This window comes from Streptopelia decaocto (genome assembly GCF_964273445.1).
Source record: "Streptopelia decaocto genome assembly, chromosome: Z".
NCBI lineage: Eukaryota > Metazoa > Chordata > Aves > Columbiformes > Columbidae > Streptopelia > Streptopelia decaocto.
The window spans coordinates 78797252-78812948 of record NC_138657.1 but is presented as its reverse complement, the minus strand read 5'-3'; the positions used below and the strand labels follow the sequence as shown (position 1 = coordinate 78812948).

General features: G+C 43.7%; 1 protein-coding gene across 1 annotated transcript; it reads right to left on the bottom strand.

The window, feature by feature from the left end:
* Positions 1-600: 600 nt before the first annotated feature.
* HAUS1 (HAUS augmin like complex subunit 1) lies at positions 601-12344 on the bottom strand. Its single transcript, XM_082074070.1, has 9 exons — positions 12279-12344; positions 9910-10084; positions 9212-9347; positions 7678-7812; positions 6728-6851; positions 5884-5949; positions 4101-4172; positions 2404-2451; positions 601-1412 (listed from the first exon to the last, which is right to left on the bottom strand). The coding sequence occupies exons 1-9, from the start codon at positions 12297-12299 to the stop codon at positions 1353-1355; spliced, it is 837 nt and encodes a 278-aa protein (XP_081930196.1). The 5' UTR covers positions 12300-12344; the 3' UTR covers positions 601-1352.
* Positions 12345-15697: the final 3353 nt, after the last annotated feature.

The following is a 15697-nucleotide window of genomic DNA, read 5'->3' as shown; positions in this document are numbered from 1 at the left end:
ATTCGGCTTTAGTATAAAACAACTTTTAAAAGCTGAGGCGTTCAAGGCTGGTGTGATGGTGGCATGGAAAGAGGAGGAGGGTTCTGGGGACCATTTTGGAAGAGGTCGTTTGAGGTTGAATTGGAAAAGACCATCTAGCTTAAAAATGATCACATCCCACAGCGGTTCTGGAAAAATATCCATGTGTTTTCAGAAAAAGAAAGGCTTTACTGTAAAGCCCTTTTAAAGCTATCACTTTGCTGTCCATGAAGCTATGTATTTATTTTCATTTGTTTAGCTCTATTTATAAGGTAAGGACAAACAGAAAGTAGTCGACAACAGGCTAGTACCTCTTAAAGCCTTGAACATGGGCAAACCTTCCAGGTTTTCATTTTCTCAGATGACGGAAATGACAGAACTTTAGGAGGCTGACACTGCTCATCTCATCTCTTACCTGCACGCAGTACAGTTTGCCAGTGAAGCCAGTACTATGACCCACGTGAAACAAGACAGAGCTTAACCTGTTTCCACAAAGATCAACAGCCATCACACACGCAAGAAAATCCCCTTTGTGGGCTGTCTCGGATACTGCAGAGCTTTGGAAGGCAACAGGAACTACTGTTCTAAGCCTTACGTCACCATTTCTTTATTGTTCACTTTGATTAAAATATCAAATCCCTGCTGAAGACATTAAGGAGAAATTTAACTGTTCGCTTCTGTTCAAAGAAAATGCTTCAACTAAGAAGCACTCTACGCATGAGTCTAGAACAAACTTGGTAAACATAGAATCATACAACTATTCATAGAACATCAGACTTGTTCCTAATGGAAAAAAAAAATAAATCGTGTGTCCCCAACCCTGAAATGACAAGAAAAAACAAAACAAAGAAGCAAAAGCCAGTAGATGTAAAGAGAGTCTGTCATCACCGTACTTGCACCAGCAAACAGAGGACTCCAGGAAAAAGCAAAATCCAGAGCCTGGATGGGGAAAAAGAAGAGAACCAGACCCCCTGATCAGTTCAATTCTAATTTGTAATGGTCAACCAAATCCTGATGGGGACACATCCTCGTGAAGGTGCCGTCCTGGAGGCCAGCTACAGGTGCGTATCACATACAGGAGAAGAACTGATAAAGGAAACAGTAAGTCTGGAGGTTATCTTATTAAAAACAGGTGAAGTTTAGAAATGCAAGGCTACATGAGCATGCTTGCTGTTAGGTCACAAGCATGCCACACAACAGCAAGAAGAGTAAGGCAGAAAGCCACCCAAGTTCAGCAAGAAGTTCAAAATGTTTAAGTAGTGCAAATATATAGACAACAGAAGGGAAATCGTCTTCCACACAGGGCACTTCAGGTAGGCTTGAATCTGCTGGCCTTATGTCATCTCAAGAGTCAGGCCTTCAATACACTCTGAGAACTCTGCCTCCAAGGCTTCCTAGCAGGAGAAGAAAAAACAAGAGGACTTGGTGATCACAAAACAGTTTTCTTACATTCTTGTTAAACACACCTATGATGGCCAAATCGTGGCATATTATTAGCACTGACTAAGCCAGCTACTGAACTGGAAGGTCTCACTACTGCGAACAGCAGCAGTCTCTCTAGACAACTAGAGAAATCTCCAAATGAAGGGCTAAACAAGCTCGGTGGCCTTTATACTGTGCCCCAACGTGACATTAGACACCTTCAAGCTGAACAGGTACACTCCAGAGGTGAGTATTCTGACCTGATAAAAGCCTCGGGTTGGTAAGGTGAGCTTGTATTCCGCAATCAAAAACAAGTGGCTTACCAACCTGAGCTGTCCCATCTGAAAAATGTACAAATTACTCTCAAACAGCTGTGATTTTTGATCAAAGCTTTAAGGCTTATCACCAAATACTCTGTGTTGTATCTACAAGCAAGCAGACAGTACTCCAAATAAATAAATATAGGTTTTAGGTTTGAATTTGGCCCAGCTTGCTCAGGAAAGCTATGTGTGAACTTCCCAAACAGCTTTATATTAATGTTTTCTAACAACCACACCTGCAGACAACACAAGCATGGATGAAATGGACATTTTATGGTATAGGGGAAGGTCCCCACTGCAGCTTGTGGGCTCTAGAGCCCTCTGAGGGTTCAGGAGCAGCAAGGAAGGTTGTGAAACCAAGAAGCTGCACCCCAGCTAAGTGAATAAACATTCTGACGGGTGAATCAGACAAAATCCAGAGGGATATAGATACCTAATCCCTGTTCCGCCTACCAATGTGCACTGCTTCTGTTTTACCACAGCAAAACTTCCCTCTAGAGGTCATTAAGACCACAATCTGAGGCAGAAATAGATAAATTCACAACCCATTAATATATATAGCTTGTTTTGGAATGACAGCACTCATTTAAATATCTGTGAAAGATAAAATAATTAAAAAAACAAAAACAAGCAACAAACTTACCAGCTCTCGTTTTACTTCTTCAATTTTCACTTGTGCAAGGGTAGGATTCTAACAAGATAAAATGGCATAAAAATCAATATTTCAGTGGGAAATACAGAGCCATTGCATCACTGCAAGACTCTAATGATGTGCTGCAGGGGAGTTCAGCGATAATAATAATTCAGGGATACTAATAATAATAATTCAGTTTTGTGTACACACTTCACATGCATAAGGTACTGACATTAAAAGCCTAGTATCAATTTGGTTTGGTTTGGGCAATCATGTATTTTTCAAAATTCTAGTATGGCCTGAAGTCTAAAACCCAAAAGATTTTTAGCAATTTCCAAGCCTACCAATTGAAGAACTGGATTTTAAATACATCCATGCATGAATTTTCCTACGTACAATTAGCTTGCAAGGACAAACCTTCTTCCCTCCTGCCTGCACCAGAATTGAGGCACCAGGGCTCTCCCTGTCTCCGCTGACAGCAAGAACTGGAGAACCTAATTCAATTTTGGACAAGCCTCTTTCTCTGTGCCCCATTTATAAGAACTGGAATAAATTTATTTCACCTCTTATGCAGGAAGGTTGAGGTTAGCTCTGTTACAGGCTGTGAGCTGCCCAGATGAGGAGGTAACAGGGGCCATATCAGGTAACTCAAACACAAAACAGCGAACTATTCAGAATTGTATCAAATAAAACCAAAAACCCGTTTGACTATTCATGCTCCAGTTTTTGCTACTTCTCCCCTGAATGACAAAGAGAAAAGTCCTTAATACTCATCTGTAACAGCAACAACAATTTTCCATAGGTGACTGGAAATGCTTGGGTTTAGGAGTCCCAAATACCACAAGTGGTAATGCAGAAGCCACACAAAGTCAAGGCCTGCTGTTTCATGGACTAAGCCCCCCCTTACTCACAATTAAAGTCATTACAAAGTTGTTCGCAAAATTACCCTTAAATGAAACAGTAGTTTCTAACAAGTGTTCTTCTAATTTGAAAAGAGTAAAATCCTTTTTATAAAACACATTTCCCACAGCAGTCTGATATTAACTCCTAGCACAGCGACCAACAGTGACAGCAGCCAAAGTATAAAAGGAATAAGTAGATACACAAGCAGGGGATGTCAAAACTGCAATTTAGTCACCTAATGAGAAACCTGCGACTTCAGAGTGCTGCGCACCCAGCACCTTCAGAAGAAATCACAGAAAATGATGGAGCAGCCAGTACTACACAAGTTTGTACTTGTTTTAGGAACAGAATATACATGTGGCTATTTCTTCGTATTTGTTAAAATCTTACTCAGAGCTCCAACCTCTGCATAACGTGCTATGTCCACCATACTGACAGCCTGATGACATAAAGAACTAATACATCAGTAAATCTCAAAAAAAAAAGCTATACTAAGGAATTATATTTTCTTTCACATTTCTTTTTCTAAATTCTAATTAATTCACCTTGATAGTGAACTCACCCAACAAATCTGTGCGTTTTGTTAGAACAAGCCTTTCCTGTTAAGCATACTTAATTTCTTGGCTTTGATTAACAGATACATAGCCTCTGTTTAAGTAAGGTCTTCTGCTTACACCATTAATAGACCTGTCGGACATCTAGCTGTCCACTGAAATCACCACAACAACACTTTTTACATTCCAAAGTCCATTAAAATTAATCTGACGGCAAATATAATAGAACAATGGGGAAAAAATACTCACAGGAGCTAAATCACAGTAGGCTTCCAGTTCTTTCTTAACAGGCACCATTTCCTCCTTCATTCGTGCGACTTCCTGTGAAGAGAACAGGGCAGATTATATTCTTCAGTCTTACTTGCAGAAGTGATGTGAATCAGTGAAGTAGATGCACAAATATCTGCAGTATTCAGAATTCACGGGTGTTGGTCTCATGATCCTTCTTAAAATGCACATAAATCTAAAGATCTGCTTTAGATCCAAGATGAACGAAGATCTTCAGCGAACTAAGATGCAGTTATCAGTCAGACTCAGTTAAAATTTTACACAAAGGTATCAGTTTTTCTTCCTTTCTGAAGACATCTTCAGATTTTTTTTTTTCTGAAAGTGTCACCACCTGATCTCACGTCCCTAAAATGAGAGGGGATTTCAGATAAGAATCCATCAGACTCAGTGTCGGCCTCAGAGATCACTGAGCCCCAAGGAAGGGGACACATTCTCATGCTTTTGCACAATCGGCAGCAAAAAGTCTCCCCTGACATTTGCACTGCTTTGCTTGTTTTATTAACAAGGGAGGTAACTTCTCTTTGGTTGTGAAAATTGAGCACCTTCCAGAACCTTCAACTCTTTAGAAATAATTAACTAAAAGAAAAAAAAAAAAGAAAAAGAAAAAGGCACTCTATTGATAAAGTCATTTTGCTGCCCAATTCACTGAGCTCTTGGCAAAGCAGATATAGAAATGCTGAGGAGTCAAGCCTGTGCTTGTGCTCAGGTTCTAGAAGATGACAAGTCTAGGAAATTGCTTATGACTTTCTCTATATAAAACTCCAACAAAAAATAATTTTTGGTTAGTATGCATCTTGAACGTTGTGCAATGTAAACATTGCCACCCAGTGCCGGTTCATGAGAATGACAACATAAAAATCAGAAAACCTATTTCCATTATTCAGCTTAACTAACACACAGGAAAAGCCAGCAAAATAAATGGGGAGAAAGACAAAGTTCTCGTTATAGTAGTAGCAATACTATTAAAATGTGGTGAGTACAGACAGAACACCACAAATGTTACATGTGTACGAACGCTTCAGCACAAAGCTGGAAAATCCATATCTGGGAATTCATTAAATGTCCTTTTCCCTTTAAGAAATTATCCTGCTGGACTTACAATACTGCTGAAAAATATTATAAAGACAACAGAAAAAAAAAAGCACACTGTGATAGAGAATTTGGGTTTCACTTGGTGTCCTCCCCTTGCTCTGAAGTGTTTGAAAGCAGGTTTATTTCACACAAACTAGAAAGAATCACCTGGGTCATTCTACCAAGTAATTGCAATACACAGGCAGCCATATGACAGGACAGAGACCAGAGAACATCCACCTGTTTGTAACACAGATCATGGGCTGCCAATTTCCTTCCAGTGGTAGGGAATTTATTCCACTGAAATTCTCTAGCGGGCTATATTCCCAATTACAGACAGCAGCAGAAAGAGAAGGGAGGGAAAAGACAATTTAAAAAAAAAAATTCCAATTGTTCTCCTCAGAGTCCAGAAAGAAAGCGCCATCTCCAGTCCAAAACAAGCCCGCTTTTATCTCTGATGAAACAGGCACCTCTCAGTTTATAGGAGAGACAAACCCATCCAACGTACCCCAGTTCAGAGGTATCTGTCTACAGCATTTTTAGTTTGTCCTTTTCTTCACCACTAACATTTGTTGAAGTAACCAAACAGCAAACTACACTTCCTGAAACTGCCCAACAAACAAGGCTGGTCTGTATCACTGTAGAAACATCCACCTTGTACAAAATAACCGACCTGAGACAGAGTGACGAGTGCCTCATGTGTCAGCGACTGGTCCAACCCTCTGGCAGTGAGCTGCTCCTACAAACAGGAAAGAGCTTGTTCGTAAATGACCCCAAAATATAGCAGAGAGAAGAAAAAAGTTACTGCTTTCTTGAGTTTTGATCTAAACAGGCAAACAAGAACGTTATTTGTCAACAACGGAAATGTGTGCTATTCGAACCACAGCTGTAGCTGGTATGCGAAATCAGTTGCTACTAAAATTTATATCAAGAATAACAAATCTTTGCAGAAAACTAGTGGGAAAAGAGCACATAGCAAGGCTGGGAAGAAGCTTCCCATTAAAATGTCATCAATTCTAATACATTTTCCATCTCAAACTTGTCAAGGCATTAGACAGCATCCAAGTATTAAATAAAGCATTCACATGTCCTTCACCATGTAGGAAAGGTGAAGAAGACAGTACAACTTCAGCCTTTTGTGTTTTATCATTTACTAATTTCCAAAAAATGGCTATATTCAGAATCTGGACACACAATTTACCTCAGTGAATGAGCAACTCAACTGGCTACTGTCTGTATACTCTTACATGACAGAACCTCACGATAAGCACAAGGTAGTCTGAGCTAATACAGTTCTCAGGGAAAGAAGAGAAAGTGTCCTTGAGTTTACTATAAGATGACCTGGATTGCAGCAGGAACAACTCAAGTGTAGTAGCACACTGTCCTGTTAACCCAAGACCCCTAAACCCTGAAGTTTAGGAAGCTCCAGGGATGCCTCCAACTACAATGCTGGTCCCAACCAACCATGACTGTGCCATCCTGTCACAGTATCTTGTTAGAAAATTCCTTTCATCTACCTCAGCAGCCTTGACATTGGCTTTTAATTCCTCAGATTTACTTGTAATGAACTTCAACTTCTGACAGTGGCTCTCTTCACTGCACTTTTCAGACTCCAGAATTTCCTCTGCTTTTTTAACATCCCTTAAAAAAATGCAGAAATAAACAAATTTTTACATTCAAAGAGATACCAGTATATCAATACCGCTTAATTATCTGTGCTTAGGTTAAACTCTGTAATACAACCAACACTAGAAGGAAGAGAGCAGAGAAAAACATGTGAGATTTCCCAGTGGAAACATTCGCAGCTGTAACATCCACACTCCCAAAACATTCGCAGCTGTAACATCCACACTCCCAAAGGCTAGGGGAAAACAAACAAACAAACAACAAAAAAAGAAAACCAAAAACAGCCAAGGGGAAAGCCATCTGCATAAAAGCACAGAGTAATAGTCTTTCATGTAATTCCCTAATTCACTTGGGTTGATCCTGCTATACTTAGCAAAGCACCTCAGTTTACATCCTCTAGGGAATGGAATTGATACTGATTTATTATTATTATTATTATTTTAAGTCTCCAACACACTGGTTAAAGGAAATTCTTCCCTGGAAACAGTTATTCGTTTTGCCTGGCTTCTTCACTCTGACTACAGAGCCCATGCTAAATGTGGTAAGAAAAATCAGGTTTGCCTTCAATGTCAGACAAAGGCAACTGGTCCATGTCTGAGAACTGCTTGTAGACCATTTTTGATTTTAAATAATGAGTTTGGTGGCAACCCAAATCTCTTTTTACTACTGGATGTCTCCAGAGCCCACGGCTTCTGATAGATACTTCCCAATATTGTGAATTAGAGGTGCATCAAAACCCTGAAAATTCAGTTATCCTTGTTAGTTAATCACAACCAATGTTCCACATTGCAGAGATCAGCAGTATTGCTAACACCCTTCCCTTTTCTCATTCATTACTCACTCATTTAACTGCTTTTCCATCAACAGCGCTTTAGTTAGTTTTTTCTTCATCTGAGTCAACTCCTGTTCCATTTCTCTGTTTTTTGATTCCGTTGTGTACAGTTCCAAAGTCATATCATTGATGGCTGCAAAGAAGCTGGTGAAAAGAGAGATTCAGTGGGAATGCTCAGAAGTCAGCTCTTCTGAAACTCAGAATTTTTATTTTCTCCACACTTTACACAAATTACTTTCTACTTTTTGTTCTCAAATTATGATACATCAGATAACTGCCAGCTATTTCTAAGGAGAAAAGTAAAACAAGTCTGTAAGGGTGTTTGCTTCCCCTAACTAACAAAGATTTCATCTGGAAGGGGAAATGGTCCAGCAGACTCAGTAGGAGGAAGTGAACAAGACCTGGTGCTCCAGTGAATATAACCATTGGGTCTGACATGATGAGATGCTCCACTGCTGGCTTGCCAAATTACCTTACCATTCAGATCACGAAAATCACAAAATCATTCTGGTTGGAAGAGATCCTCAAGGTCATCAAGTCCAACTGTTAACCCAACCCTGGCGCTACCCCATGTCCCTGAGAATCTCATCTCTACGTCTGTTCAACCCCTCCAGGGATGGTGACTCCAGCACTGCCCTGGACAGCCTGTTCCAATGCCCCACAGCCCTTTGGGGAAGAAATTGTTCCCAAGATCCAACCTCAACCTCCCCTGGCGCAACTTGAGGCTGTTTCCTCTCATCCTGTCACTTGTTCCTTGGGAGCAGAGCCCGACCCCCCCGGCTCCAAGCTCCTTTCAGGCAGGTCAGAGATCAGAAGGTCTCCCCTCAGCTCCTGTTCTCCAGCTGAACCCCACAGGTCGCTCAGACACTCCCATCAGAATAGTGCTCCAAATGCACGTCCCCGAAACACATCCAGCAGTATTTCAGTCTCTTCCTAAACAGTGCAAAGCCGCTTGCTCTTCTAGTTGAGGAGAAAAGCAGTTAAGAGCCAAGCTCCTGAACATCACACAAATACTGGATTCCAAGGCTGATTTTTAGCCCTTCCTCACTACCTGCGCCCAGCACAAACCTGCTGTGTTAGGGGCTGAAGCCAGGCTGGGGAGAGAGGCACGGGAAGAACAGACCAACAGCTGCCATTTCCCTGTGTCTGAGCTAAGGAAATCTCCTCACATTAATTAACTGCAGCCAGGTAAAAAAGACGAGCTGAGACAAAGACCAGTTACAGTCCCTCAGTCCTGGCCTAAGCAGCATGAAACCTTCTGTAGCTTGTGCTACCTGGCACAAGTCTGAGTGACAGCATCCTGCAGCCACTGACCACAGCAGCTGGGGTAAAAGATGGCACTTCTCAGGCTTCCTTCACCAGAATAATCAAGAGTTGGAGCTTTGTGCTCGGTTCCTGTGTCCTCCAAAGCTGCCCAAGGGGATGCAAAATAAGCTGGACTGGTAAGATTCCTGGTGTAAAAGTTGAATTTGAAACTGTTGAATTGAAAAAACAGAGGGAAACAGCACAGACCATCGCTTTGATGCACAGTGGGAATAATTACCTGGCAAGAGACGTGTCCTTCGTGTCAAGTGTCATTGCAGAGTCTACCAGAATATCGAGGTCCCTGGCGGCTTCACTGGACAGATTAGATGGGGAAAGATGCAGACTTTCTCTGAGAATGCTCTCTAGATACTTAGCTGGAAAACAAATATGAGCAAAAATCATAATTATTTTTGTATTACTGTTCTTTCAAGGCCTAGATGGGACTCTCTCTTTTAATGCTTGTGTTAGAAATGTATTTATGGTCCCCTGAACCACTCGCTCCAGAAAAAACACATCACTCACTCCAGACAGCTCAAACGTAACTCAGTCACCTCACTGTTATTTCAGATTCCTCAAGCACTTTCCTTAACAGTACCAGCTCGGACTCTTAAATCAGCTGTAGGGTTGCTTCTCTGTCTATCCAGCCAATACTTCAATGCTGTGCTACCCAGCCCAACAGGCCAGGAGTTTTTAGCAACTAATCTGCTTGTCTGTATTTACAGCACGCTCAAGACAGCTTAAAAAATTGCTCTTGACCAACTTTATGTCACTACACATTTTTCCAAAAGGAAGGTATGGGATAATAAAAGCTGTACCAGAACAAAAGCTGAGTTTATTCCAACTATATATATATATATTTGTTTGTAAGAATTTAACAACGCTGATCTTTAGTGTCACTAACTTTGATGGAACTGAGAAGTGGAGCTTTAAACTCACCCTTTGCTTCATATTCTGCTGCCATCTGTTTCATGTCCTCTACCAGCAAAGAAAGATCCTTCTCCCTAGCTTCATTGCGTTCTGCAAGACCATACAAGATATCAACTGTCTCTTCATTCACTTCGTACTCTGGAATAGGCTCATTGCCATACTTTTTCTTCAGCCACAGAGTAACCTGCCAGAGAAGGGGAAAAAAATATATATATATATATATTAAAAAAAAAACAGTAAACAGACAAGTGAAAAAGTCAGAAAATAGCTGACAGATATGAGAAATGTAAAGCGCTCCAAGCTCCGTGTTTCTCAGGAGTAACTCCTACTATATCAGTCAAGGGATGGGTGGAAAAAGGGCAGACAGCTTCCCTGTCTCTTTTTCAAATACACGCTGAGGTTTAGAAAACCTTCTCCTTTCAATCTCCCTCGTTTCATTGGACACATGCTTATCTCCAGTTGATAAAGCTTTATTTTTTTATTCACATGACCTGTTTGCTACAAACACACTAATGGTCCAAAAGATGTTAAATGGGTATTTGGGCTGCCGGTAAAAACTGCGTTAAAGCCATGTGGGATAGAAATGCCCAGTGATCAATGGGAGAGTTATTATAATGTGCAGGCTTAAGCCCTGCAGAGCACAATTTCTAACACAGAAAATAAATTCATAAATGGGAGAGAGATCAACACAGTGCTGTCAGGTGGCACTGAGAGATTAGATTATGGCTGGTAATAATTGAACACATGGAAGTTCAACACCGAGGAAACATGAATTCTTGTCTTAGGCTATCTAAGCAACCTGAGGATGGAAAAGGACCCAGCCTTATAACTTGAAAAGACATTTCTTTCTAGCATATCCTTCCTTATGCTTCTGCCACACCAACATCTCAGCTACATACACTGCACACAGCAAACACAGAATCATAGAATATCTTGAGTTGGAAGGGACTCATAAGTGAAGAACCTTTTCCTAATGTCCCATCTGAACTTCCCCTGACCCAGCTTCATTCCATTTCCTTGTGTCCTCCTGTTCTTTGAAGGTTTTGGTCTCCAGACTGCCAAGGTCTCTTATCATCGTCCCTGGCTCAGGGGTGAGGGGTGGGTGAGGTGCTGGAGGAAGCACAGAGCATCATCACCCTGAGCTATGCTGTGGCGAAAACCATCAATCCCTTTGAAGCAATCGGCACAGGCTGTTTGTGGATGGAAACTCTTAATAATGCAAGAATGCCAAGTTCACAATCAAATTATGAACTGCATCTTTCTGCCACTTCCTATAGTGACAACGATTTGAAGTGCAAAAATGTCGGGCACCCAAGATCTTCATAATCTAGCATTTTAAACCAACTGAATCACAGGCTGGTTGGGCTTGAAGGGACCTCTGGAGATCATCCAGTCGAACCCACCTGCTCAACAGGGTCACCAGAGCAGATCACGCAGGATCGTGTCCAGGTGGGTTTGAATGTCTGCAGAGAAGGAGACTCCACAACCTCTCTGGGCAGCCTGGGCCAGGCTCTGGCACCTCAAAATAAAGAAGTTTCTCCTCATATTCAGACAGAACCTCCTGTGCTTCAGTCTGTGCCCATTGCCCCTCACCCTGTCATTGGGCACCACTGAACAGAGTCTGGTCCATCCTCTTGACACCCACCCTGCAGATATTTATCACATTGATAAGATCCCTCTCAGCTTCTCTTCTCCAGCTGAACAGCCTCAGTTCTCCTAGTGTCTTCTCATCAGAAAGGTGTTCCAGACCCCTCAGCATCTTTGTGTCCCTCCAGTAATTCCTTGTCATCCTTAAACTGGGGAGCCCAGAACTGGACACAGAACTGCAGATGTGGCCTCACCAGGGCAGAGCAGAGGGGGAGGAACAACCTCCCTCCACCTGCTGGTCACACTTTTCCTAACGCACCCCAGGGACCATTGGCCTTCTTGGCCACAAGGGCACATTGCTGGCTCTTGGTCACCCTGTTGTCCACCAGAACTCCCAGGTTCTTCTCTGCAGAGCCGCTTTCCAGCAGGTCAACCCCAACCTGTACCCTGGTGACCGGGGTTGTTCCTCCCCAGGTGCAGGACCCTACACCTGCCCTTGTTGAACTTCATCAATAAATTGAAGGTGAGTGATCTGGGGCTGTTACCCAGCAGAGGATGAGGTGGGTGAACACAAGAGATTCCCGCTGCAAAACCCGCCCAGCGGCCACCGCTTCCCTAAGGGGCAGGAAAACGCTCCCTCACCAGGCCCTGGGCCGGTCCGGCGGGAAAGAAGCGCCCGGGTGGGTGAGGGGCAGCCCGGCCCGGCCTCAGGGAGCGCCAAGAAGGGGCTTCAGCCGCCTCCAGCCGCGGTGACCCCGCATCGTGAGACCCCGGCCCCATCCCGCCGTTACCCGCTCCAGCTTCTCCTCCATGGCGGCCACCGCGGCTTCGACCTTCCCGCCTCCGTCCCGGCATCCCCCGCGGCCGCGGGGCCTCATGGGACTCGTAGTTCCGGGCCCGGCATTTTCCTACATTTACATTCATTGAAACACAACGAAAAATAACAAAAAATTCGCTTCGCTTCACTAACCGCACTAAACACTTTTACTAAAGTGGATTTAAACGCTCCAAATGTTTTGAAGTTATTTACTTTTCCCTGACACCCAACACTTTCAAGAAAACTGTGTTCAGTGAGTAAAATAATCTGAGGGGACTTTTTTGGTGGAATTGTGTATTTCATGTACATCATAAGGCAACTTACAAATAAAGGCATATAAAGCCCTTCAACAAAAAGGCTTAAACCACATTTTTAAGCTAAAGGGTAAAAATCTAATGGCTGGTATATCACTGCTTACACAGATAAATATAAAAGCTGTAGTCCTTATTAGAAAACGTGCCATAAACCCACATTTTCTGAGTCAAATCCTTCACATGGTTATCACATAACCACTTTTCTTTAGCAATGCAGAGAAAGTACAAGTGTGTGAATATTATGGTGAGGAAAATTGTGAATACCCTCAAGCGACTGCAGCTGGGGTGCAGAAAAACACACAAACCACACTAATTGTAGTTTAACCTTGAGTGCCTGACAAGAGACTCTGTGTTTCAGTAACACAGGCCTGTGACAGACTTAGGGGCACCTTATGGAACATGTTTGAGGTTCCTACTCTGCTGTGGAGAAGATCAAAGCCCAGCAGAAAACTGCGCCTGTGTGAATCCTTGAAATAAGTGCAAAACCAGCAGTTTTGGTGATTCTCTGGCAAGGACAGAGCTCCTCAGTGCCTGTGTCTTCTCCTGTGTGCCTCTGCCCGAGTGCCTTTTTGGGGATCCCCCAGTTCACAAGGTAAGGAAACTAAATTTACTATTTAAATTTTATCCGTGGATTTGTGGTTGTTCCTGCGACCTGTGTCATCTTGAACAATAAGACTTAAATGGGTTATTTAAATCAATGTGGTTTTTGTTTGTTTGTTTGCTTGCTTCGGGCAGTTTAACAGAATTTGAAGTGGTTACTGAAATAATCAGCAAGAGAAACACTGCAGAAACATCACATTCGACACGTGCCAAAATGGTGGAGGATTTTTCACTCAAACTTCTCAGTCTGGGAAGTGGGATCTTCACTATACGAACCTCTCTGGATTTCCAGCAGGACACGATCACACTCTGCCTGCCTGAGCTTTGGCACTTTCTCTCTGGCAGAATAAACCCCACGTCTCACATACGGGACTTGTTGCCAAGTATGTTGTCCTGACAGGATCAGACCTTGGTAGATGGACCCGGACAAGGCTCTGGTGAGACCTTATTGCGGCCTTTTTGTAGTTAAAAGGGGCCGATAGGAAAGATGTGGACAGACTTTTGAGCAGAGCCTGTTGTGATAGGACAAGAGATGATGGTTTTAAACTAAAGGAGGGAGATTCAGGCTGGACACGAGGAAGAAATTCTTGCCCCTGAGGGTGATGAAATGCTGTCCCAGGTTGGCCAGAGAGGTGGTGGATGAACCATCTCTGGAGACATCCCAGGCCAGGCTGGACGGGGCTCTGAGCAACCTGAGCTGGTGAAGATGTCCCTGCTCATGGCAGGGGGGGCACTGGGGAAGCTGGGAAGGTCCGTTCCAACCAAAACTATTCCATTAATCTATTATATGATTTTAAGAGAGAGACTCCTGTGCACCATAACTACGACCACCTCTGGAAGCAAGGTTCTCCTCAGCTCGTGACGCTGCTGTCCTGTCACCGTCACCTCTGACAGCTCCTGTGGGGTCAAGCTTTTGGGTTTCACACATTATCATCAGCCTGTCAAATTCATTTAAGCTCCTCTGTTGCAGCAGTAAGAAAACCAACAGGGTGCTGGATGCCACGTCCCTTTTACCCTCATTTCCAGAGCACGGGTGAGATGCCAGTGCTTCTCTGCCATGTTTTTCTTCTGCCACCATCTGCTGGTACAAGACAAAGCAGCCAGGAACTACAGGCTGGTCAGTCTCACCCCTGTGCTCAGCAATGTCACAGAGCAGATCCTCCTGGAAACTATGCTATGGCACATGGAAAATAAAGAGATGATTGATAACAGCCATCACGGCTTCAGTAGGGGATGGTCATGCCTTAAAAATATTGTGGCCTTCTACAATGGGCTTGCAGCATTGGTGGATAAGGGAAGAGCAAGTGATGTCATCTACCTGGAATTGTGCAAAGTGTTTGGTACTGTCCCACACAACATCCTTGTCTCTAAACTGGAGAGATGTGGATCCAATGGATGGACCACCAGGTGGATAAGGAATTGGCTGGATGATGACACTCAAAGAGTCAACAGCTTGGTGGCCAAGAGGAAACCAGTGATGAGTGGAGTTCCGCAGGGCTGGTTTTTGGGACTGGCGCTCTTTTAAGACCTTTGTCGGCAACATGGACTATGGGACCAAGTGACTCTCAGCAAGTTTGTGGATGGTATGAAGCTGAGCACTGCGGTCAACATGCAGGAGGAATGGGATGCCAACCAGAGGAACCTAAACAGTCTGGAGAGGTGGGCCCTTGCGAACCTCATGAAGTTCAATAAGGCCAAGTGTAGTGTCCTGCACATGGGGCAGGACAATCCCAACCAGAAATACAGGCTGGGTGGAGAAAGGACTGAGAGCAGCCCTGAGGAGAAGGACTTGGGGGTGTTGGGTGATGACCCAGCAATGTGAACTTGCAGCCCAAAAAGCAAACAGTGTCCTGGGCTGCATCAAAAGAAGTGAGACCAGCAGCTTGAGGGAGGTGATTCTGCTCCTCTCTGGTGAGACCCCACCTGCAGTGCTAGTCCAGCTCTGGAGCCTTCAATGTAATAAGGAAATGGACTTGTTGGAGCGAGTCCACAGGAGGTCACCATGATGATCCCAGGGCTGGAACCGCTCTCCTGTAAGGACAGGCTGAGAGAGCTGTGGAGTTCAGCCTGGAGAAGGCTCCAGGGAGACCTTACAGAAGCCTTTCACAGAATCACAGAATCGACTGGGTTGGAAAAGACCTCAGAGATCATCCAGTCCAACCCTTGGTCCAACTCCAGTCCATTGACTAGATCATGGCACTAAGTGCCATGGCCAATCTCAGTTTGAAAACCTCCAGGGACGGCGAGTCCAGCACCTCCCTGGGCAGCCATTCCAATGCCTGACCACTCTCTCTGTAAAGAATTTCTTTCTAATATCCAGCCTAAATTTCCCCTGGCAGAGTTGAAGCCCATGCCCCCTTGTCCTATTGCTGACTGCCTGGGAGAAGAGACCAATCCCCACCTGGCTAGAACTGCCCTTCAGGTAGTTCTAGAGAGTGCTGAGCTCACCTCTAAGCCTCCTCTTCTCCAGACTAAACAA

Excerpts from the sequence above, each read along its gene's own strand:
- HAUS1 (XM_082074070.1), bottom strand. The coding sequence starts at position 12,299 with ATGGAGGAGAAGCTGGAGCGG. Across the intron at positions 5,950-6,727 it reads CCAATGTCAAGGCTGCTGAG|GAGCAGCTCACTGCCAGAGG; the intron begins GTAGATGAAAGG and ends TCCTGTTTGTAG. Across the intron at positions 4,173-5,883 it reads CACTCGTCACTCTGTCTCAG|GAAGTCGCACGAATGAAGGA; the intron begins GTCGGTTATTTT and ends TTCTCTTCACAG.